This window comes from Rutidosis leptorrhynchoides, chromosome 7 (genome assembly GCF_046630445.1).
Source record: "Rutidosis leptorrhynchoides isolate AG116_Rl617_1_P2 chromosome 7, CSIRO_AGI_Rlap_v1, whole genome shotgun sequence".
NCBI lineage: Eukaryota > Viridiplantae > Streptophyta > Magnoliopsida > Asterales > Asteraceae > Rutidosis > Rutidosis leptorrhynchoides.
The window spans coordinates 274,493,457-274,518,750 of NC_092339.1; the positions used below are offsets into that span (position 1 = coordinate 274,493,457).

At 39.1% G+C, this 25,294-nt stretch overlaps 1 protein-coding gene across 1 annotated transcript; it reads right to left on the bottom strand.

The window, feature by feature from the left end:
- Positions 1-9,569: 9,569 nt before the first annotated feature.
- On the bottom strand, positions 9,570-11,507 carry LOC139858841 (exocyst complex component EXO70C2-like). The gene has a single exon (XM_071847677.1). The coding sequence runs from the start codon at positions 11,505-11,507 to the stop codon at positions 9,570-9,572; it is 1,938 nt and encodes a 645-aa protein (XP_071703778.1).
- Positions 11,508-25,294: the final 13,787 nt, after the last annotated feature.

Sequence of the window (25,294 nt, forward strand, 5' to 3'; positions counted from 1 at the left end):
GATTTGTTTTGATGGGGGAAAGTACTTGATTAAGAAAGTTGTTGCCATTTCCTCCCATGAGGTGATAGAATTGGGTTCTAAACCCTCGAACCAGGCTTTTGCATGAAGAGTTAAGGAATAGGGGAACAGATACAGACGAACTACATCTTGTTCAACACCGTTTTACTTATATGAGTTGGATAAGGAGAGGAATCTATCTAAGTGAGAGTTGGGATCGTCAATTGGTAAGCCATGGAATAGACAGTGATTCTAAATGAGTTGTATGATGCTATGCTTAAGCACAAAAGACGCTCCATTAACCTCTGGATAGAGTATCGGTCCTCCTCATCCTTCTAACGAGGGTTTGGTGATGTCAGCGAGAGTGATGCGTACAGTCATCGTCGAACTATCGGCAGGTAAGTGTGGATCTCGTCGGATGGGTACAATGTATGATATCGAATAGAAGAAAGGATGTGTCGGAAGAATTCTTAGCGGTCTAAGTAGGTTAAACCATCCTAAAGGTTCACTAATAAGGAAGTCCATTTTAAACTTTTTAATTAATCTAAATTAAGCTAATATTATCTAACCTAACTACGGTAAACTAGTAACTTCTGACAAAGCTAGTTTCTATCAAAAGGTTCTCTTAAAAACTACCTAATCTAAACAGGCTCCAAATCGTACTACCGCTCCCCGGCAGCGGCGCCAAAAACTTAACTACCCCGTGATATGCCCGAATCGGACGGTTTATTTATACGGTGTCGTTAGGTCACAAAACGTCAGTTCAGGATACCAACGGGAGAAGCTGATTGTTTAATTTATATATGCTGGTCCTAAATCTATTATTCCTTCCTATGGGTTAGCAAGGGCAAATATGACCTAGGGTCGTTCCTTGAGCGGTCGAATTTGAAGCGGAGCTTATCTAGATAATTTAGTGATTAAGATGGGTTTATTCACAATTTAGTATCCAAGACTAGTGGCTAGGTACACCTCGTGTGGAGAGGCAGGATCCTTTTGGTCCCAATAAATTGGCGACTGTTCGGAAAATCCAATAGCCAAGTCCAACTGGTTTATTCTAGACACCACTTTATCCGGAATATCAAATTATGTAAAGGAAATAGTTGGGTTGATTTGATTTATAATTGTATTTAAAATATTAAAGCAATATAATTAAAATAAGCTAGCTAGCATGCAACAACTAAGGACAGAGAAGACGTGGTTCACCATAATTTAAGATAACGTAGTGTCGGGATGATTATGAGACACTCGTTAGACAGATATACCTTGGTGTGAACACTAGATTCCCTACTAAGCGGTTTCCCGGTTAGCATATCACGAGGAACTAGGCTTTGAAGATTCTGATCGGATGGACTATGCCTAACTCCAGATGCTTTATCCGGTTTAAGGATATAAGCGGCCCATCTGGATGCAGTGCATACCTTGAGTGCACGAATAAAGTAGCATAGCCATATACATATAGAATATCCAACCTTTCTTAACACCTTAGTGTATCACCCGAGTGAGTGGTTATGATTGTGTTTCGAATCCCTTTCTGTCAATGGTTTGGTAAAATCTAAAGGTTTGTAGACAAATTAGAACATCCGACAGTTCTCAGTCATCCTTAAGATTTATAAGCTTAGTTTGTATTGTAGTGCGTTAAACTCCCATTTATGACTTAAACCAGCCCTTGCTTAAATCTACCCAATAAATCCCTTAGTTATCCACCATGTACTAGACTTATAGTGGTTCCATAGCTTCTAACCTTGACCATGCTCAAGTGGTCCTATAGTACATCAACACTGTACTCTACTGTTGCAACAGTATTTCCTCGAGTCTTATACTCTTGACCAATGTCTTGATCTGGTCCTACGGTAATTCCCCATGTACTTTATAGTATTTCCGATGGGTTCATACCTTGACCAATGTATAAACACAGATAACTAATTACCTTTATAATGCGACTTTATAAAAGGTTTTAATCACGTTTATTGGTGGAAGGACGATAATAACGAGGTTTAATATCATAGACAGAAAGTGAGTACGAAATGATAATCATCCCTAACTAACATTAATAAATCATGGCAAACAATCAAGCAATTACTCACACATCATGGCAACAAGCATTTCAATCATTAATAAATCACAAACATCAAACAAGAACATTATGATGGATTAATAAAAGAAAAGGATAGAGAGTACCGGATAATGTCGGCAGAATAACCCTTGTATTACTTCATAATATACATAGCGTTACAATGCTTGAAAGCTTCTACTACTAACTACATACTAATCTCCTATTGATCACTAGAGAGCGACAATAGAGAGATAATTACATTTCCTAATCTCTGTACTTTTCTCTCTCTAGAAACTAGAGAGAGAAAGTAGAGAGAGAACTAATCTCCTATAGATCACTAGAGAGCGACTATAGAGAGATATTTTAGAGAGAGAAGTGAGGAATTGGTGTGTTTTTGGTGTGTTGAAATGAGAAGTGAAGCCCTCCTTTTATAAGCAAAGCTTGGGGGCAAAATAGTAATTTTTGGCCAAAAAAGCCTGGCAGGCCGTTTGGCAAGGTGCACTGGCAGGCCGTATTTTCTGAAAAACGCCTGGCAGGCCGTTTGGCAAGGTGCACTGGCAGGCCGTATTTGGCAGGCCGTTTCCATACTGGCAGGGCAGATGGCAGGTGGTATGGCATGGCGGATTTTGTGCTGGTCAGCCTTGATTCCCTGGATCGTAACTTGATTTCTCGTTTTCGCTCTAGAATCTTCGTTTTAGCTCCGTTTTTGACGATTCTTGCTCCCACGCGTTCGTAATTGAATATCCTACAACATGAGGTTAAGTAATTAAACTTTTCCAAAAATTAAAAAATAAGTTATTTAAACGTGAGTTAATCGTCTTAGCCGGTTTTGCTCGTTTTTCCTTGTTTCTCATCCATTTTTAGTGATTCTTGAAACATAGCCTTTGTGATGACTAAATCTACCAAATTAACCAACAAAGTGATTATTTTGGCGATAAAATTTGGAACTTTATGGTTTTAGGGCTCAATATCGGGGGTAAAAACGTGACTTTTAGGCCGATATCAGTACCCTATAGAAACCCTTAGGTACATGAGTGACTAAGCGGAATTTGATAAGCCATAGTAATCGGACGATTGCAAGGGTGATGTTTTGTGTTCGTGTTAATGGACGATTTGAATGAAGTGGAGAATGACGAACCGAAATCCTTCATTTGCTCAAGGTTGGAGCAAGGTATCGTGATGGGTATATTATGGATTACGAAATGGATGGATCTTATCTTTCTTTAGCATGTTGGTTGTACGAGTCTCGGTGAGACGGAGACGGACTTGACGGTTGACTAAGTCAACAATGAGTGGATAGTGGTTTCGCGGGATACTTTTATCTCGATGATATGGTTACGGGACAGAGTTCTAAGTGGGGGAGTTTAAAATCTCGCACGAAGATATTTTAGCGTGTTGATATTGGACGACGCTCGTATAGATTCGAGGCTAGTGTTGAGACCTACGTTGGTCAATTGTGGTAAAAGTACGGTTTGGAATAAATTGTACTTGTGGTTTTGGATTTAAATTACCACCAAGGTGGTAATGTGGTGAATCTCTTTGGGAGATAATTGGCGGGTTTGACGAGCAAGGTGAGATCCCTCGGTTAAGGGATGTGCGTGCTGAATTCTCTTCTAGAGAATTATTGTTGTGCCTATGTGTGCGATATAGGTGGTTTTTGGCTCGATTGTGATAGCGATGTTCGCGCGTGCATATAATTCGTGTACGGAAATTCCAGGCAGTGTGGAATGATTCTAAGTATGCGTATATACTTTTTTGTGGTGATTGGTTAGTGTATTCCGTCAGGATTCACTATGGTGTGTGCAGTGCGCGATGCTACACCACTCGTTGATTGAGGCCAAAAGAGCATTTGTGATTGGTGGGTTATGGCCGTTGACTCGGTCCGCTAATTTCACTTTGGGAGTAGTGTTATATCGGCATGGTATAACAATATCGGAATGGGAGTACCATTCCTTGCGTTGTGATTTGGGACGTGAATATCGGGTTGTTCGTATTCACAATATTTCGGGTAGTACGATTGTCCATGTTGGTCGGACTCATAGTTTGAGGTAGTGAATGTCGGGTGGTTCGGATTCACTAAGGCTCGGTTTGCACGACCATCCTCGGTTTATACTATGTGGTGGAGGTAGTGAATATCGGTTTGCGCGTATTCACAATGACTCGGGTTGTGCGTTCATTTCGTTATAGGAAATATGGATTGGGTTGGTGAATTTCAGGTTGTTGCGAATTCACTAAGGTTCGGGTTGTTTCGACCATCCTCCATATATGTTTAGGCTCGGGTTGTTTAGGGCAACTTTGGTGTGATTAGTGATGCGATTGCCATGTTTCGGTCACATAATTGTTGAGGGTGTGACAATAGTCTTTTTGTACACCTTGGGAATTGCGTTGCCATGGTCGTTTTGGGTGCTATCGGTTTTAGCCATTTGCTTATGATGTTACGATAGTGGCGTATTGGTCGTATGGCACACTACATGAGATGTTAAGTGGTAAGTGTTATCCGTAAGGGTTCACTTTTACTCGGTCTTCATCGGTTTGGTTGTTGACCTTATGTTGGGACGTGGTTACTATTAGCATGGTACTTGGTAGGGGTACGCTAAAGGGTTGATATCTCGGTACGAGATTGGTTGAGTTTTTCTCGATGTGAGATTGAGCAAGTTTTAGTGCTCGGATTTGTGGATTTGATAAACCGCGGATGACGATTTAGTTGTTAAAGGTGACTCTTTGAGAAGAATAGCCTAGAGGAGTTGGAAGAATACGTGGCGATTCCGCGTATTCTAAGTGATCGTTATAGACTTCGAATGTTGTGTGTATTGCACGTCTTGGAATGCGTGCAAGGGTGTATTTAATTAAATGATTAATCTTCGGGTTAATGAGAAATGCGGTGGAAGTCGGATTGGAACGATTGTTTGAGAACCATAGCGTGTAGGTTCGGATTGGTTAAGTGACTAGGATCACGAGGACGTGATCGAAATAAGTGGGGGAGAGTTGTAAGACCCGTTTATTCGTACGATGTATATATGGAGAGCGCGTGCGATGTATAACGAATATATATATATATATATATATATATATATATATATATATATATATATATATATATATATATATATATATATATATACATATATATAGGGCGTACAATGGACTTAACGAGATATTATTCGAGTTGTGACGTGAATTTATGATGTACGTTGCATGGATGTAGGGCACATGTGTGTATGCATGAGTACGTGTTTGACGAGTTAAAAACTAGACGAAACACGCCCAAGGTCGCGACGCGACCGAGGGGACCGCGGCGAGGTTAACCAAGCAATCCAGGATCAGGAGCCCGACAAAAACAACTTCAGACCACGCTGGTGGTCGCGGCGCGTAGAAAGTAGGGCGCGGCGCTTCTGGGTGACTGGTTCCAGAATTCGCAATTTTAAAGGAAAATTGAGGGCATTTTGGTCTTTTCGCGTATGGGACAGATTATATCCCCAAATCTGGTCCATTCATTTCATTTTCCTATTTTCTTTTCCATTTTTCTTCCACCTTTTCTCTCAAAACATAAATACTTCAAATCATTCAAAAGGGACTTTGGAAAGGAAGAAGCGGGATTCGATCGAGAGCGTAAGAGGCAACCTTATTCTCCTCGTTCTTAGCTACGATTTGATACTAGTGGTAAGCTCTAACTCCGAATTTCGTTTTCGTGTTCATCATCTAAATTTAGGGCTTTTGATTGTATGTTCATAAATGGAACCCCACTAGTTGTTAATAGAAGATGATAACTAGGATTCGGGTTTATAAGTGTTGAAGGCGGGTTTTGGGTTTGGTGTGCAAGTTTAAACATGTAAGGCTTGCAAAGAGTGAATAATCACTAGTATTAGTGATTATTGATGTATTGGAAAGCATTTGAGTTCGATTGGTTGACTAATTTTGAATATAGTCAAAATTAGGGTTTGATGATGATTGTGGCACGGCTGTCGTTTTAGTTGAGTTTATAAACTTAAAATGAGTTAAGTTAAAGTATAAACTTGAGTTAATGGCGTTTTGAAGTCAAAACTTGTAAATGTGAGAATTTGACTTTGTTAAGGGTCAAAATGGGTATTGGGCGATTATGCGGACTAGTGTGTGTTTAATGGCTAATGTGGTGTCTTTGGGTATTTCGGGAACGCGGGAACTAGTCTCGTTAGTTTCAAACCTTCGTGTAGCGTTAAAAGTGCAAAGGGGTGTGATTTGCACTTGTTGTTCATTTGGGCGGGTCGAGTGTCCAAATGAGTTCGTATTGATGATTATGTGATAAATGGAATAGGTACGTTCAATTGGAAAGTTGCGGGTTTGGATTGCACTTCATCGAGGCGTTTAAGGTGAGTGTAAATTTACTATATGTGTATGTATGCATAGGATGGGTGCGTGTGTGTAGGGTGACCTTTGCTTGGGTTTACTCTATGTTTGTATGGGATAATAGACTCCTCTTGTGCTACGGGTCCATGTGATACGCTTATGCGTTTTGGGTTTCTACCCTTGGTGTTGTGATTGGCTAGCGTATTGGATAAACCCCTTGGCAATGGGTTTTGCTAGCATTTGTTGTTGAGGAGATGAATCTCGGGTAGTGCGGATTCATGATGACTCGGGTAGTTCGGTCATCTCGGTGATGAGGTGGTGAATTTCGGGTTGTGCGAATTCACTAAGGCTCGGGTAGTTCAGCCAACCTCGGTTGTTGAAGCGGGAAGGAAGTGAATCTCGGGTAGTGCGAATTTACTAAGGTCCGGGTAGTTCGGCCAACCTTCACGTGGTTTAGGTTAAGGGGCTAACCTTATTGATGTTGTTGATTATATTTATCGTATATGCGTATATCCTTATTGTTTGTGTTGTAGCTAATCTTGTGGCATTAGCTTGGTGATTACGTAGCGTGTAGCTACTTTGTGTATGTGCTCTTTTGTAGCTTGTTTACCATTCAGAGGTGGTATGTGTTTGCTTTTCGTGCTTGGTGATGCGTAGCCATTTTATGCATATGTATGTGTATAGTACCTTTACATTCACTAAGCATTAGCTTACCCTCTCGTTGTTGATATTTTTATAGGTTCGAGTGATGGCGGCTCGGGTAAGCGTGGGGATTAGAGATCTTGGCTAGGTTGCTTTAGAAGATCTTGCTTTTGGACTCGATTTAGGATTGGGTAGCGTAGTCCCAATCACTATGCTCGGTTTTGTGTAAAAGTAACTAGTCGGGTCATGTGACGTATATCGGTTTAGTCAAATGGGTCATGAGTAATAACCGGTTTATGATTTAACTAACGTATTATTGTATTAAGGAGTTTTAATTATTATTGTATGTTTTTAAGTTCGTTGAACTTACTTTGATAACAAATACGTTTTGGAATTTGTGTAATGGGACCTAAAGTGTTATTTAATGTATATTAAAAAGGAAAAATTTTTATGGGCCGGTAATCGACTGGTTGAGTCGTTACACTAAGCGGCAGTCAAGTCGCCAATAAATCGACGCTTGCCGTTGACTCAAATAATAGGTCCGAAAATGATAGAATTAAATTTCCATGGATTTTAAATCCTGTCTGGATATGAGTCTTATTTCATAAAATCGATTTCCATATATGAGTTTGATATCTTGCAATCGATATGGACTGTTGTTACCTTTCGTCAAAGGATGAAATCAATCTGGGTCTAATATCTTAAAATCGGTTTCATATTTTTGCAATTGATGTGGTCTTCAGAAGTGATTTTAATGACGAATTTCCAAGTCTGTTGGTTTCAATCTCACTTTGGTCTTCAATGATGCTGTTGCTCTGCTATTCTTTTCACTGACCTTATGATGATGAATCAGATGATGGCTAATGATGATGAAACCCGAATTTATTCAACTCACGAACTACTTTTGTAAAGGGTTTTTAGAACTTCTTTTTAATTAAAGTTGTATAAGGGTACCGGATTTGTAAAGGGTTTGTAGAAATCGTATTATGATGATGAAAGTTAAATAAGGGTTTTATGAACACCATCAATCTGGTGTTGGGTGGTGACAAGAGTAAAGAGATGATAAAGTAGATATGATAGGTGTATTGAAAAGGAAAATAATGAAAAAGACAGAAACTCAGTAAAGTGAGACACTAAAATGACAAAAAACCGCAAATGCAATTTACATGTCAAGGGTTAAGAAACTTTTTAACGGAAGTTAGCTGGAGGGACCACCCACGAAACATTTGTAAAATGAAGCGATCAAGCTTGCTAAAATAGGACATGGACACCGCATGCAAAACTGGGTAAAACCCAGGGACTACGGAGCAAAATAATCATGAGTTTGGGTGTAATTTTATTTTATTGTTATGTATTTACAGCATTACAGAGTTTTTTTTTTTTTTCCCCAAATAAATATAAGACAAATTTACGCCATTGGTTCTTAATGTTTGTCCAAACTAAAGTATTTTTTTGACGAGGATGACCCTAATATTTCAAAATATTGCGTCGTTGATTCCTGAAGGTAACAGACGTAAATTCCTCACCGTTAGTTTCCATCACGTGAGGTGCACACGAGGGTTGTTATGTCATTTTACGATTGTAGACAAAAATATGAAGTGCAGGTGTTGGATGCAACATAGGGAAACATGTAAAGAGGTCATCGCATGTGATAAGGCTGTGTTATCTGCATGAGGTTAAACACAATAATGATGTACATCTCAAACCGATGGGATCTGGAAATTGACGGGAGTTTGGAAAAAGTGATGCTATTTTCCTTGATATTTTAGGTGGTAGTAGAATCTCAAATCAAACACAACCAGCAGCTACCCTTCATAGTCAGCTACTTGTTTCATATTCAAAATTAATAATGGGTGTATATTACAATGTGACTCGAGAGAGAAGAAATATATGTTATGATAATACATCTACCGTTAACTATTCTTCTTGTATTTGTACAGAAAGAGAATCGAGTCTATATAATTTTGCTTTTTTGTGTTGTTTTGCTACTTTTATTGGCATAAACTTTTTTTCCAGTTATATTGCTTTTATCATGTATAATATGTTCTGTTGATAAAAAAAAAAAATTTAGCTAAGACTCTAATTTTTCGAGTCTTAAATTAATATAATATTATTAATAATATAGTAAATAATAAACACATGTAAGATTTAGACAAATATCACGAATGGTCTATGTAGTTTTTATCAAAAATGACTAGTGCTACATATACATTTTTCGGTTAAGAATGGTCCTGTAATTTGCATTTGAATTGAATCATCAATGGTCCATGTGGTTTGCAATTTTTTTTCGTCAAAGGATTTTCTCCGTGGATATGCACCATATGGACCATTATTCAAAGTGCAAAACACAAGGGACATCTATCACGTAAAAAAATCAGTGACCACCGGTGATTTTTTATACAAACAACAACTACCATTAGTTATGTTTTGTCTAAAATTTACGAAAAAAATAAGAATTTGAACAATCAAACAAGATAAATAAGATAAAATTAATGATACCAAAAATAATAACATTACATCATCAATGTAATCCATCGCATATTCTGATTAAAATCTATCTCTTTTTGCTTGATTGAGCTGCACTCCCATCAAACAGTTCTTCAATACACGTTTCTATATCTTCCGGCTGATACTTTATATACTTCTCCGTTTGCCTTCCTGCTGTAAACACTTGACTAAACCTCCCCATAAACGACCTATAAGCCGGTATCACAATCGCCGATATCGAAACCCGAAGCTCCGATTGTAACTGCTCATCACTCACTACCCAAGTCGTCTGCGTTCGATATATGTCATCGAACATCGCGTTAAAACTCTTGAATCGTTCCTTCAAAACCGGCTTCATTACCTTCCCATTCACACTCAATCCTTCATGACTCAAACAATTCAACAACCTCGTCCATGTTTCTCGCTTGTAATTCGTATGATAACTTCTTATATCAGAAGACCGTCTTCTAACCCATGAGTCCCCCATTAGCGTCCTCATTTCGCCTGTCCCTTTCGTTTTCTGTAATATATATCGTCCATTGTTCATCATGAAAATCAAACTTAATGAGTTATCCCTATACAACCTAGATTTCGTTTCTAAATTCGCGTCTAACAGATCCATAATTTTAACTAACTGCGACCGAAACGGTGTCTCATTATCCTGAAAACTCGAATCATGCTCTGATCCTGGATCTGTCTCTGAATCCGCTCGATCGATTCTCCTATGCTCTTTAAACACTTGCTCCAACGTGTTACTGTACTCACACGCGTACTTTAGATAATTCATCGTGTAACGAGTTAACGGATGAACAGCTCCACCAGGTACAGCTGTTTTCGCCGAATCAGCTTTAATCGAGTTTTCGAGTTCGATAAAAATACTGTAAATAGACTCACCAAGGACTGTGTTAATCAACGAAACAGCAGACCTAACCGGATTCATATACACATCAGATAACAATTTCTCAAGCTGAGGGATGATATCTCGTAACGTCTGGTAAATATCTAGAAACTTAAATAGTTTATCAGATGATCGTTTCATCATCATAACTGCTTCTGCAAACCCTAGAAAATATAAAAGTACAATTCTGGCTAGCTTACTGAACAAGCTATCAGCAACAGCAGAGTAATTCGAAAACACAGCGTCTGCTAACTTTCGTTCGCTAGGTAACAACGAACTACAGAACAATTTGAACAAATTCATCCATGAAACTACCTCTTTTTCAATCGGCTCCCATTGCAATTTCTGCATTTCATCAATTGAATATTTTTCAAACGACAATTGCTTCAAGGTTTGTTCGATCGCGTTTCGTCGAACGAATAAATAGATTTCACTACACTCTGTTTCGTGACCACCTCGAATCAATCCGTACACTAATTTATTCAATTTCGATATCATTTCATCAGAATAACCTAAAAACTCATCTTTCACGGCTTCCGATTGATCAGATTGATCCGGCAAATCCGTTTCCGGCGACGACTCTCCGACGTTACTAACGGAAACCGAAAGCTGTTTCGTTTTCGCTTCTTCGATTTTATTCGATTGATCTCGATCGTACGACGTTTGATAATCGTCGAGGATCGATTTATATTCGTCTTCGATTATCGACATTGCACGCTGCTGTATACCGCTAATCCTGTTAACCGCGGTGACGTAATTTTCGTTAGAATGAAATTTAGATAACGATTTCAAAAGCTTAGACGTTCGATCAACGGATTCGATAAATGAAAACGAAGATGATTCGTCTTCTTCGAGTTGAATCCAATTTTTTGAACCGGATTCGTATTCGGCGATCTTAACGTCGAGAAGATCAGCGAAATTGTGAACTGGATCGATGATTTCAGGCGGTGGAGATTGGTCGTTGGAGTCTAGTAGAGATATGAATTGATCGATTTTTTGTTCGTGTTGAGATTGTACGGACGTCGGTTGGTTGTCGATTGGTGGTGTCTGATTATCGGAAGTTTGGTAGGTGGTGGTGTGTGGAGGTGGTAGATCTTGATCGTCCATTTGAGTTTGAATTTGGTTGAGATGGAATGAAGACTGGGAGAGGAAGAAGAAAAGAGAGGAGAAGGTGACGGAGGTATGATTTTTGGAAGTGGAGAAGACGACCCGAAATTTATGGAGAATGGTTGGTTAGTATTTCTTTTTATATGTTATGCCATTAATTACATTACATAAATAATTAATAATTAATTAACAAAAAGATTTGCATATCGATAGATCAATATCGAATATTCGAATTCGAATATATATAAAAAAGGGTAAAATCTACCTTCTAAAAATGCTCACTGATAGATCTCATGAGATTTAAAATTAAAATTAAACCGTAACTCCACTTTATGATAATATCTCTTCCAATTCTAAACTATTGAAAAATATGAAAATAATCTTTGCCATCATTATTATTTTTAGTTATACACCACTAAAATTACTCTGGACGGTGAGTATGATGTAGGCCGTTTTGCTAGTTTTTATAGTTTTTAGGGTGAATTTACTATAGTATGATAGATTACTTGTAACGTTGAGTGTGATGTAGAACTGTTTTGCTAGTGTTTATGGTCAAATTACTATGATGTGATGATTTTTTTTATAAGCATAAATGTTACAAGGATGGTTTTAAGAGAGTTTCAAGTGATATGGTAAATACGATGATAAGTTGATTGAAAGGTAATGAATATTAAAAGACGCGCTAATTTTTATGTGAAAAGATAAACAACGTTCATGACAACGACATCCCATGAGGCGTTGTGGCCGTCATTCTTTGGATACAAATCATTTGATTTAAATGCCGAGCCCACATAATTCAGCGTTGTGGCCGTCATTTGTGTTTGTTATTACAATTTGTCTGACGCATCCACCCCAGCGGAAGCAAGGATATAATTGTTTGAGACAAACTTGCGAGAAATAATATAATGCAAAATAAAGTAACTGATAACACGACAATTTAACGTGGTTCGGCAAAACCCTGCCTACGTCCACCCCAAAAGTCTCATTTATTCTTATAATATAAAAGAACCCGGTACAAGAAAAAGTACACTATGAGTTAACCCAAACCCAAGCCCCTTAGATTTTAGTATAAAATCTAAGTTTCTCGTACACTCTTTTACACTCCTTACAAGAATTAAACTCTCAACCTCACAAAGAACGGTTCTCGTTGATGTTACTGATCAACTCCCTATCTACTTTGTGATATCCTCACAAATAAACACACTATGTTGATAAACCCTATCAACTATGTTTTTCTCTCATTTGTGATACTTGATCCCCTCTCTCTGGATCACTTGATCCTTTCTTGGATGTCTTCCCTCAACTACATACTGATGTATTTATATTGTTTCTTCATAATGTGAAAGTTGCATGTGAATACAATAAGCCACATTATTTGACTTCACTCTTACCCACGTGAAAGATTCACGTTTTCTTCACCAATAATTTGGCCAACACTAATATTTGCATACTTTAATATTTGCCCACTCATCCATGTGAAAAGAAGCATAAACACGTTTGCTTCTTTCTTTGACTTTACCACTTACAAACACCATGCAAAATCAAACTTTTCTAGCACCCCACATATTTTTCATGCAAATATTATACTCAACCAAATAAATGTTTGTCATCTATGGACAACAGTCCAACAATCTCCACCTTGACGAACATTTATCTTCTTCGTCACCGAAAATACCATCACCTCGTACTTTCACTATTGGCCTCCGTTATCACCGCTGCACACACCTTGAATCACCTCGGTCCCGAACCTGACTCAAATAAAACTGGCCAATATCCATGTGCAGCTGACCTTGTCAACTTACCTAGTTGACACAGGAGAGGAGTCTCGAATCACCTCTTCCACTACAGTAGGATTTTCCTTCTCACCATCGTCTACCTCGGTCAAACATGTCCCAACATGTTCCCGACCTGTTTCCCGCATGCACGCTTTCAAAACCTTCGAGACATGAGTACATCTTGTACTCGCCACCAGACGATATAAACCCTCATACTTCTCTCCCGTCATCAGGACCTCATCTTGAGCAGAAGTAGAACTTTTAGAGACTGTGAGAACATCTCCCACCAGTATATTTGTGACGCCCCGTACTAAATCATCATGTACGGACCATCATCAACAGGATCATTACAAGGTTAAGTACTATATGCGTTTTCAAAACAGAGTTTGCATTCATTAATAAAAGTGACGTCATAACATAGGTCAATTGTTTTACAAATCAAAAGTATGCTTCACTAAGTAGAAGCATTAAATAAGTGTACGTGACCATAATGGTCGTTACATAACATAAGTTCATAAGTAAAAAGTTTGAATGCAAGATAAGTAGTCATGCGAATACAACTCTAGGCAGCGGGTTCTACAGCACAACAAGTATGATAGCGGAAGCGACTTCAAGCACCTGAGAAATACACGCTTAAAAAGGTCAACACAAAGGTTGGTGAGCTATAGTTTAAGTATAACAGTAATGTAAGTAGGCCACGAGATTTCAGTGCTACAACGAGCGTTTCAAAAGTATGTAAAAGTATATGCTTAACCGTGGGCACCCGGTAACTAACTTAACGTTTAATGTACCCCCTTAAAGTGCACTTGGCAAGTGCGTATAACCTCGAAGTATTAAACACTCGTTAAATGCTAGCGCGACTAGCCCGAGTGGGGATGTCAAACCCTATGGATCCATATCTAAGATTCGCGTTCACGGTTCAAAAACCAATGATTAAACGTTACCGAGCTAAAGGGAATGTTTCTGCCGTTATATAACCCACACATATATAAAGTTTAAGTACTCGTGCCTAGTATGTAAAACATAAAATCCGCATGCATTCTCAGTTCTCAAAATAAGTTAAAGTAAAAAGGGAATGCTATAACTCACAATGATTAGTAGTAACGGTAAGGTAGTAGTCGGAAAGTGGTGTGCAAGTAACGGTCCAAACGTCCTCAACCTAAGTCAAATAGCACTAAGTCAATAAGTCGTCTCAAAAGGTTTACAAGTACGTAATTAAGGTCATAAGGGTCATCATCAATCATCATTAAACAAAAGGTAACAAGTAAGACTCGTTTATGAAAGTCGTTTAAAACAAAGGCTGACTTCGGTCAGTCACCACGGCCTCTACACAAACCGAACAGAGGTGAGGCCAGTGGCTATGGCTCCGTATATGAGTCGCTTAAGTGTGGTTAAATTTACAGAAGCTAACTCGTCTTCGTTTGACCGTGGCAACGGTATAAGTGCGAGTAGGTCTGAAATTTCTGCACAACGTTAAACGGACATAGTGACGATCGGAGGGCCATAAATCCTAAACCGTAACTCGGATGAAGACGAGTCCTAAATGAAAAATTATCTACTCGAAAAGTTCTATCCAAAAATCAAGATGGGATCAGCCCAGACCTACTGGTCTGGTCCAGAAACAGCTGAACAGACCCTGTTGGACAGAAACAGTGGGTTTTGGAGAGTTCCGGTTGTCTCGGTGCTTGATGTTCATCACGGTTCTCATCCTTGATGCGTATAGCTTCAAGTGTACAACTCGTTGATGTGTTAACATCATTTTGACCAAGGTTTGTCCATCATAACTCAAGTGCAAGTGTTGTAAGTGTTTTGATGAACCAAGGTTACATCAAGGCTTAGTTTCAACACTTACATGAACTTTAGAAGTAAAAACAAGTTATAAACTTAAATCAACAACTAGTAAAGTGTATGTAAGCTTTATAGCTTTTGTTTATGACAAATTTTAAAGACCATAAGCTAGATAACTTAGATCTTTCAAAGGTATTTGAAGTTGTAACTAGTAAGTTACACTTCCATGTTCTTGAAACTTATAAGTTAACTTTTAAGTTCAAGAGTATTATGAGATCAAGACTAACTAGTAGCACTTGACCAACAAACCAACAACCAAGTAATCTAAGTGCATAAAAGTAAAGAAACAAGTTAATTAAACAAGTAGCTAGTTCAAGTGTTGTTCATACTTTAAAGATTCAACCAAAGTTGATCTTTAAGTAAAGTAAACCTCAAGTTTACTTCCATGACTTGCAAGTATGATTTTAACAACAAAGAACTCATAATCTATGAAACAAATAAAGTAGAAAACTAATTAAACAATAAAATGATTCATAGTTGCTCATACTTTTAAAGATTCAACCCAAGTTGATCTTTAAGTGAAGTAACTTCAAAGTTACTTCAAGAACTTACAAGTAAAGAGTTTATACAACTATGAACTTTAATTCTTTGAAACAAAATATGTAGAACATAACTAGATAGATTATGTTCTTGAATGTTCTTGTTGTAACAAGAAAAAGATGAAGAAATCAAACTATTAAGTTTGCTTCTTGAAACATGAAAGTAAGTAAGTAAGCAACTTAGTAACTAACAAGTAATCAAAGACAAGTAACCTTTAAACAACAAGGAACTACAAATGATGATGATGAATGATTATGGCCACGGTTTTAGAAAGAAAAAAAAAGAGGAAGAAAAGTCTTCAAGTAACTTACAAATTAGAGAGAAAAAGGAGAGAAAGTTTGAGAGAATTTGTGTGTGTTTGAAATGAGAGAGTATGAAGTAAAATGAAATGAAGATTTTTGAAACAAAACTCTCCTAAAGGGAGAGCTTGGCCGACGGTTTGGGGAAGCTAGGGGAGGAGGGATTTAACCACTAGTTTATTACATGTAAAGCCTTGTTAAAGTTGGATAAAATGGGTGCATGCATGGGGATTATGGCAACTAGATTCCATTTACAAGTTAACTATCTAGTTCCATGCTAAACTAATACTTACAAGTATTAACATGGGCTAGTTAATCCATAATATAAGTAGGGTGGGCTTAGAAGCCCAAGTCAAGAGTCCATTATACTAATAAAGCCCAAGTGCAAGTAGTTTAACAATTAAATCCAATTAAAGCCCAAGTACTTAACTAATCACCTTAGTTAATTAAAATGATTAATAAAATTAATCATGGATGTAAATAATATCTTAAAATATTATTCGTGCAAGTTCCGGGTGTCACAAAGACGTTTCGGGCATTTAAAGTTCAAGTACGGGCAATTAAAGCAACATGTAAATGTAATAACATACATTCGTTTAATCAAGCGTATTAATAATAATAATTATTAATAAATAACGTTGGAAAAACCAGGGTTGTTACATTACCCACCTGTTAAAGAAAATTTCGTCCCGAAATTTTAAGCTGAATCTGAAGGTGATGGAGGAGGTGGGAAAAGGTGAGGATACTTCTGTCTCATGCGGTCCTCTCGTTCCCAAGTAAACTCAGGTCCTCGTTTGGAATTCCATCGAACTCGGACGATCGGAATCCTATTGTGTTTCAACTCCTTGACTTCTTTTTCCATGATTTCAACAGGCTCTTCCACAAAGTGGAGTTTGTCATCGATAGTAAGTTCCTCCAATGGTATGATAAGTTCAGGTGGAGCAAGACACTTCTTCAAGTTTGATACATGGAAGGTAGGATGAACTGAGCTCAATTGTGCTGGAATATCAAGACGATAAGCAACGGGTCCAACGCGCTCCAAAATTTCAAATGGACCAATGTACCGCGGGTTTAACTTTCCGCGCTTTCCAAAACGAATCACACCCTTCCAAGGTGCAACCTTCAACATAACGCGGTCACCAACATTGAATTCAAAGTCTTTACGTTTACTATCAGCATAACTCTTTTGGCAATCACGAGCTACCTTGAGTCTATTTTGAATTTGGGCAATCTTCTCTGATGTTTCGTGGACTATCTCGGGCCCGGTGAGTTGCACTTCACCTAGCTCGGCCCAACAAAGAGGAGAACGGCACTTGCGGCCATACAATGCTTCAAAAGGTGCAGCTTTAATGCTCGAGTGGTAACTGTTGTTGTAAGAGAATTCGGCGAGTGGCAAATGCCTTTCCCAGGCCTTTTCAAAATCAATAACACATGCACGTAGCATGTCCTCCAAGGTTTGAATTGTTCGTTCACTTTGCCCGTCAGTCTGAGGGTGATATGCAGTGCTCATGTCGAGGCGAGTTCCCATGGCTTCTTGCAAAGAACGCCAAAATCTAGAAGCAAATCGAGGATCGCGATCGGAGATGATCGATAAGGGTATACCGTGTCGTGATACAACCTTTTTAATATAAAGTTGAACAAGTCTCTCCATTGTATCGGTTTCTTTCATTGCTAAGAAATGTGCAGTCTTGGTAAGACGGTCAACAATAACCCAAATGGTATCGTATCCGCCCACTGTCTTTGGCAGTTTGGTGATAAAGTCCATAGTTATCATCTCCCACTTCCATTGTGGGATTTCTGGCTGTTGAAGTAACCCAGAAGGTTTTTGATGCTCGGCTTTAACCTTTGAGCAAGTCAAACACTTACTAACATAAGCTGCAACATCTTTCTTGAGATTGGGCCACCAATACTGTTCTTTAATATCATGATACATCTTGCCCGCTCCGGGATGAATCGAATATCTAGACTTATGAGCTTCATCAAGTATGAGACTCCGTAGATCTCCATAACGTGGTACCCAAATTCTTCCGGCATAACATCGGAGTCCGGATTCCCTAACTTCGAATTTGGAGACGAGGATGTTCAAATACTCATACCGCAAGTGCTTCTCTATGAGAGCCTGTTCTTGGGCTGCTCGGATTTGGTTCTGGAGATTGGAATGAATCGTGATGTTCAATGCTCGAACACGAAGAGGTGCCGATCTCTCCTTTCGGCTTAATGCGTCAGCAACAACGTTGGCTTTACCCGGATGATAGCGAAGTTCACACTTGTAATCATTTAGTGTCTCAATCCATCTTCGTTGTCTCATATTCAAATGTTTCTGATCGCATATATGCTGGAGACTCTTGTGATCGGTGAAGATAGTGCATTTAGTCTCATACAGATAGTGCCTCCACAATTTGAGTGCGAAGACAACGGCTCCAAGTTCAAGATCGTGTGTGGTATAGTTTCGTTCGTGGATCTTAAGTTGACGAGAAGCATAGGCGATGACCTTCATGCGTTGCATCAGTACACAACCATAACCAGTTTTTGAGGCGTCGCAGTAAACAACAAAATCGTCATTACCCTCAGGAAGTGATAAGATAGGTGCGGTGGTTAACTTCTGTTTCAAGAATTGAAATGCCTTCTTTTGTTCGTCTCCCCAAACAAATTTCTTTCCTTTGTGAGTGAGTGCGGTTAACGGACGTGAAATCAGAGAGAAACCTTCGATAAACCTTCGGTAGTAACCGGCAAGACCCAAAAATTGGCGGATGTGAGTCGGAGTAGTGGGGGTCTCCCACTTGCTGATCGCTTCTATCTTGGCGGGATCAACTTTGATGCCCTGGTCACTCACAACATGACCCAAAAACTGAACTTCCTTCAACCAGAATTCACACTTAGAAAACTTCGCGTAGAGTTGCTCTCGTCTCAAGAGCTCAAGTACTAATCGGAGATGATGCTCGTGTTCTTCTTCGCTCTTAGAGTAGATGAGGATATCATCAATGAAGACTATAACAAACTTGTCCAAGTACGGCTTGCAAACACGGTTCATAAGGTCCATAAATACAGCAGGTGCATTGGTTAGACCGAATGGCATTACAGGAAACTCATAATGACCATAGCGGGTTCTAAATGCAGTTTTCATCACGTCGCTTTCTTTCACCCTCAACTGGTGATAGCCCGATCGCAAATCGATCTTTGAGTAAACACACGATCCTTGCAGTTGGTCAAAAAGATCGTCAATTCGTGGGAGAGGATATCGATTCTTGATTGTTAATTTGTTGAGCTCACGGTAGTCGATACACATTCGGAAAGATCCATCCTTCTTCTTTACAAACAACACAGGCGTGCCCCACGGCGAAGAACTCGGTTGAATAAACCCTCGATCAAGTAACTCTTGTAGCTGGCTTTGCAATTCTTGCATCTCGGAAGGTGCAAGTCTATAGGGTGCGCGAGCTACAGGTGCAGCTCCTGGCACTAAGTCGATTTGAAATTCTACTGCCCTCGGTGGCGGTAATCCAGGCAATTCTTCGGGAAAGACATCGGAGAACTCGTTCACAATACGCACATCTTCCACTTTCTTCTCCTCGGTTCCTACGGTTTTCACATGAGCTAGGACATCAAGGCGTCCTTTCTTCATTATTTTATGTGCTTTAATGCAACTGATGAGGTTCAATTGAGAGCTACATCTCTCTCCATAAATGATCAATGGCTCGCCATCTCCTTGCGGTATACGAAGAGCTTTGTCTCCACAAATAATCTCGGCTCTTATCTTAGTCAACCAATCCATGCCAACAATAACATCAAAACTTCCCAACTTAATGGGTATCAAGTCTATCTCAAAGTCTACACCGGCTATGTTGATAATAGCCCCTCGGCCAATTTGGTCCACTTTTTCAAGTTTTCCGTTGGCTACCTCGACAAGCATACTTTCCTTTAAGGGAACTAACGACCAATCTAACTTATCATAAAAATGTCTACACACATAGCTCCTATCGGCACCAGTATCGAATAGGACAGAAGCTAAAAGATTGTTGATTTTGAATATACCTGTTACCAAGTCGGGGTTGTCGCGTGCATCTCTTGCATTAACATTGAAGGCTCTAGCACGTGGTGGTCCGCCATCCTTACGCTTGTTAGGACACTCGTTTCTGAAATGGCCCGTCTTTCCACATTCATAACACTTCTTAGGCCCATTGTTGTTGTGGTTTGGCTTCACATTCAAAGTGGTAACCTTGCAATCCTTGCCAACATGTCCAGATCGTTGGCACTTCTCACAGATAACATTGCAATACCCAGTGTGGTGCTTGTAGCACCTATTGCATTGTGGTAAGGTTCCTTTGTAGTTCGGATTGGTGCGGTTGTTGTTGTTGGGGTTGGTGTTGTTGTTGTGCATGTTGTTGTTTTGCCTGAACCCTTCATGTCGTTTTGCCGGGTTTTGATCATAGTTCCTACCCCTGTTGTTGTTGTGGTTGTTGTCCCATTTCCTCTTTTCACCACTACCAGTTTCAAACTTAGCCTTCTCCGGCTCGTCCAGGATGATTTGATTCAAGAGAGTATGCGCCATGCGCATTGCTTCGGGAACGCTTGGTGGCTTGGATGAGGTAACATTACCCTTGATGGACTTAGGAAGTCCCGAGAAGTATTTCTCCAAACGCTTAAATTCGGGGGTGACCATGGTTGGACACATAAGAGCCAATTCCAAAAACCTACGGTTGTAGCTGTTAAGGTCGATCCCTACGGTTTTCAATTGCATAAATTCGATTTCCATCTTTTGAATCTCGGTTCTCGGACAGTATTCCTCGATCATAGCACATTTAAATTCTTCCCAAGGCGTAGCATACGCCTCATCAATTCCTTGCGCTTGGGCCATGGTATTCCACCATGTAAGCGCGCCATCAGAAAGTGTGCAAGATGCAAATTTCGTTTTGTTAGCCTCAGAACAATTGCTAACCCTGAATACCGATTCCAACTTTTCGAACCATCTGGTGAGACCGACGGGTCCCTCAGTGCCACTGAAGTAGTGTGGCTTGCAGCTTTGAAATTCCTTGTAAGTACACCCATCTCGGACGACAGGTGGATTGACAGGCGGTGGTGGTGGAGCTTGGGGTTGTCTTTCAGCTAGTGCAGCAGCGACTCGCTCGTTAATCATTTCCTCAATTTGTGCCGCGGTAGGGGTAGATCTCCCGTTGGCCATGATGTTCTATACAAACATTTTGACTCAAGTCAAAATCCATTATGCAAATAATAATAGTACATTATATAACAACCAACATGAAAACAGCACAACACATGTTGATTAAATAACGCAAGCAGATATAAGTACCACAAAACCATGAGATGATAACGTAAATAGAACACTTGCGCAAGAAGTAAGCAACACAAATTCCATTCATTAATGATAATAAGTTCATACATTACAATAAGTTCGTACATTACATAAGTGAAATATGAAATTACAAAAGAGATTACAATACAGAATCTAGTACAAAGTCCTACGGCGATGGTGGGTACAAGATGTCCAAAACATGAGCCAACTGCTCCTCGAGCTCAGTAACTCGAGTCTGGAGAATCTCAATCTCCCGCCTCATTTCCTCATTAGAGGAAGATGGTGGGGCAGGTGGTGCTGGCGGTGCAGGTGGAGCCGGTGGTGCTGAAGTGGATGGTCCGGCTCTGGGTGGAGACGGTAATATATGTGGGTCGGCGGGGTACGGCACCAGCCGTTTACGAGCAGTGATCCTACGACGCCGACCATAAGCGTCAGTGACAGTACGACCAGGAATTATGCCAGCGAAGCGATACCGCTTCTTCGGCGGGGTAGAAGGTGCCTGAATCGGTCGGTCAGCGGGATCCTCCTCATCACTGGAGTCGTCAGATGAGGTGTCGTCTGAAGAAGCATCGGTGGAAGAACCGTCGTCTGAATCATGCGGTGGTGGCGCGGGTGGCTCAACATATCCGAAAGCGGCCAACATCTGTCGGTGTCGGCCTGGCGTAATCACGGCTAAGCGGCCGTCGGCAGTGCGTCGGCAAGGTGTGCGCCAGTGATTACGGAAGGGACCTTCCCCGAACTCCGCGGGGATCTCCATGCCACCAATGCGAGCCAGTTGCCTCGGGGGTCTGGAAGAAGACGCCGGGATAGGCACACTAGAGCTAGCTCCAGAACTAGAGGCGCCGGGGTCGCCAGTGGGTGTCGGGGCCGGAATATCGGCAGCAGCAGCAGCAGGTGTAGCAGTAGGTGGAACAACGGGGTCTGAGCCTGTGCTGCCCGGAATGTCAACAGGTGGAACGTCCGACATCTGAACAAGGAAAAGTAAATTTTCCCTGTCAGTAAGCACGCAAATACTAGGCCAACAGTTTAAAATCATGTATAACAGTAAGTAGCATGGCAATATCGGCAAATCGTATGAATGTAGCATGCAATCGGAAGCAAGTAGCATCATGCAGCAGTGATATCATATAGTAGCATACGGCATATAGCAGTAAAAGTAAGCAGCAGCATGCAGTAAACACAGCGGAAACAAGTAAACTAGCAAGTTGTAGATTAGTCCTATTAGTGAATCCTACTCGGGTCGGTCTTAGACTCACTAATGCAACCTAATTCCCTACAACCAATGCTCTGATACCAAATGTGACGCCCCGTACTAAATCATCATGTACGGACCATCATCAACAGGATCATTACAAGGTTAAGTACTATATGCGTTTTCAAAACAGAGTTTGCATTCATTAATAAAAGTGACGTCATAACTGAAATGTCCCGTTCTTATTGATTAAAAACGTTCCATATTAATTGATTTCGTTGCGAGGTTTTGACCTCTATATGAGACGTTTTTCAAAGACTGCATTCATTTTAAAACAAACCATAACCTTTATTTCATCAATAAAGGTTTAAAAAGCTTTACGTAGATTATCAAATAATGATAATCTAAAATATCATGTCTACACACGACCATTACATAATGGTTTACAATACAAATATGTTACAACAAAATAAGTTTCTTGAATGCAGTTTTTACACAATATCATACAAGCATGGACTCCAAATCTCATCCTTATTTAAGTATGCGACAGCGGAAGCTCTTAATAATCACCTGAGAATAAACATGCTTAAAACGTCAACAAAAATGTTGGTGAGTTATAGGTTTAGCCTATATATATCAAATCATAATAATAGACCACAAGATTTCATATTTCAATACACATCCCATACATAGAGATAAAAATCATTCATATGGTGAACACCTGGTAACCGACAATAACAAGATGCATATATAAGAATATCCCCATCATTCCGGGACACCCTTCGGATATGATATAAATTTCGAAGTACTAAAGCATCCGGTACTTTGGATGGGGTTTGTTAGGCCCAATAGATCTATCTTTAGGATTCGCGTCAATTAGGGTGTCTGTTCCCTAATTCTTAGATTACCAGACTTAATAAAAAGGGGCATATTCGATTTCGATAATTCAACCATAGAATGTAGTTTCACGTACTTGTGTCTATTTTGTAAATCATTTATAAAACCTGCATGTATTCTCATCCCAAAAATATTAGATTTTAAAAGTGGGACTATAACTCACATTCACAGATTTTTACTTCGTCGGGAAGTAAGACTTGGCCACTGGTTGATTCACGAACCTATAACAATATATACATATATATCAAAGTATGTTCAAAATATATTTACAACACTTTTAATATATTTTGATGTTTTAAGTTTATTAAGTCAGCTGTCCTCGTTAGTAACCTACAACTAGTTGTCCACAGTTAGATGTACAGAAATAAATCGATAAATATTATCTTGAATCAATCCACGACCCAGTGTATACGTATCTCAGTATTGATCACAACTCAAACTATATATATTTTGGAATCAACCTCAACCCTGTATAGCTAACTCCAACATTCACATATAGAGTGTCTATGGTTGTTCCGAAATATATATAGATGTGTCGACATGATAGGTCGAAACATTGTATACGTGTCTATGGTATCTCAAGATTACATAATATATAATACAAGTTGATTAAGTTATGGTTGGAATAGATTTGTTACCAATTTTCACGTAGCTAAAATGAGAAAAATTATCCAATCTTGTTTTACCCATAACTTCTTCATTTTAAATCCGTTTTGAGTGAATCAAATTGCTATGGTTTCATATTGAACTCTATTTTATGAATCTAAACAAAAAAAGTATAGGTTTCTAGTCGGAAAAATAAGTTACAAGTCGTTTTTGTAAAGGTAGTCATTTCAGTCGAAAGAACGACGTCTAGATGACCATTTTAGAAAACATACTTCCACTTTGAGTTTAACCATAATTTTTGGATATAGTTTCATGTTCATAATAAAAATCATTTTCTCAGAATAACAACTTTTAAATCAAAGTTTATCATAGTTTTTAATTAACTAACCCAAAACAGCCCGCGGTGTTACTACGACGGCGTAAATCCGGTTTTACGGTGTTTTTCGTGTTTCCAGGTTTTAAATCATTAAGTTAGCATATCATATAGATATAGAACATGTGTTTAGTTGATTTTAAAAGTCAAGTTAGAAGGATTAACTTTTGTTTGCGAACAAGTTTAGAATTAACTAAACTATGTTCTAGTGATTACAAGTTTAAACCTTCGAATAAGATAGCTTTATATGTATGAATCGAATGATGTTATGAACATCATTACTACCTTAAGTTCCTTGGATGAACCTACTGAAAAAGAGAAAAATGGATCTAGCTTCAATGGATCCTTGGATGGCTCAAAGTTCTTGAAGCAAAATCATGACACGAAAACAAGTTCAAGTAAGATCATCACTTGAAATAAGATTGTTATAGTTATAGAAATTGAACCAAAGTTTGAATATGATTATTACCTTGTATTAGAATGATAACCTACTGTAAGAAACAAAGATTTCTTGAGGTTGGATGATCACCTTACAAGATTGGAAGTGAGCTAGCAAACTTGAAAGTATTCTTGATTTTATGAAACTAGAACTTTTGGAATTTATGAAGAACACTTAGAACTTGAAGATAGAACTTGAGAGAGTTCAATTAGATGAAGAAAATTGAAGAATGAAAGTGTTTGTAGGTGTTTTTGGTCGTTGGTGTATGGATTGGATATAAAGGATATGTAATTTTGTTTTCATGTAAATAAGTCATGAATGATTACTCATATTTTTGTAATCTTATGAGATATTTCATGCTAGTTGCCAAATGATGGTTCCCACATGTGTTAGGTGACTCACATGGGCTGCTAAGAGCTGATCATTGGAGTGTATATACCAATAGTACATACATCTAAAAGCTGTGTATTGTACGAGTACGAATACGGGTGCATACGAGTAGAATTGTTG

Excerpts from the sequence above, each read along its gene's own strand:
- LOC139858841 (XM_071847677.1), bottom strand. The coding sequence starts at position 11,507 with ATGGACGATCAAGATCTACCACCTCCACACACCACCACCTACCAAACT.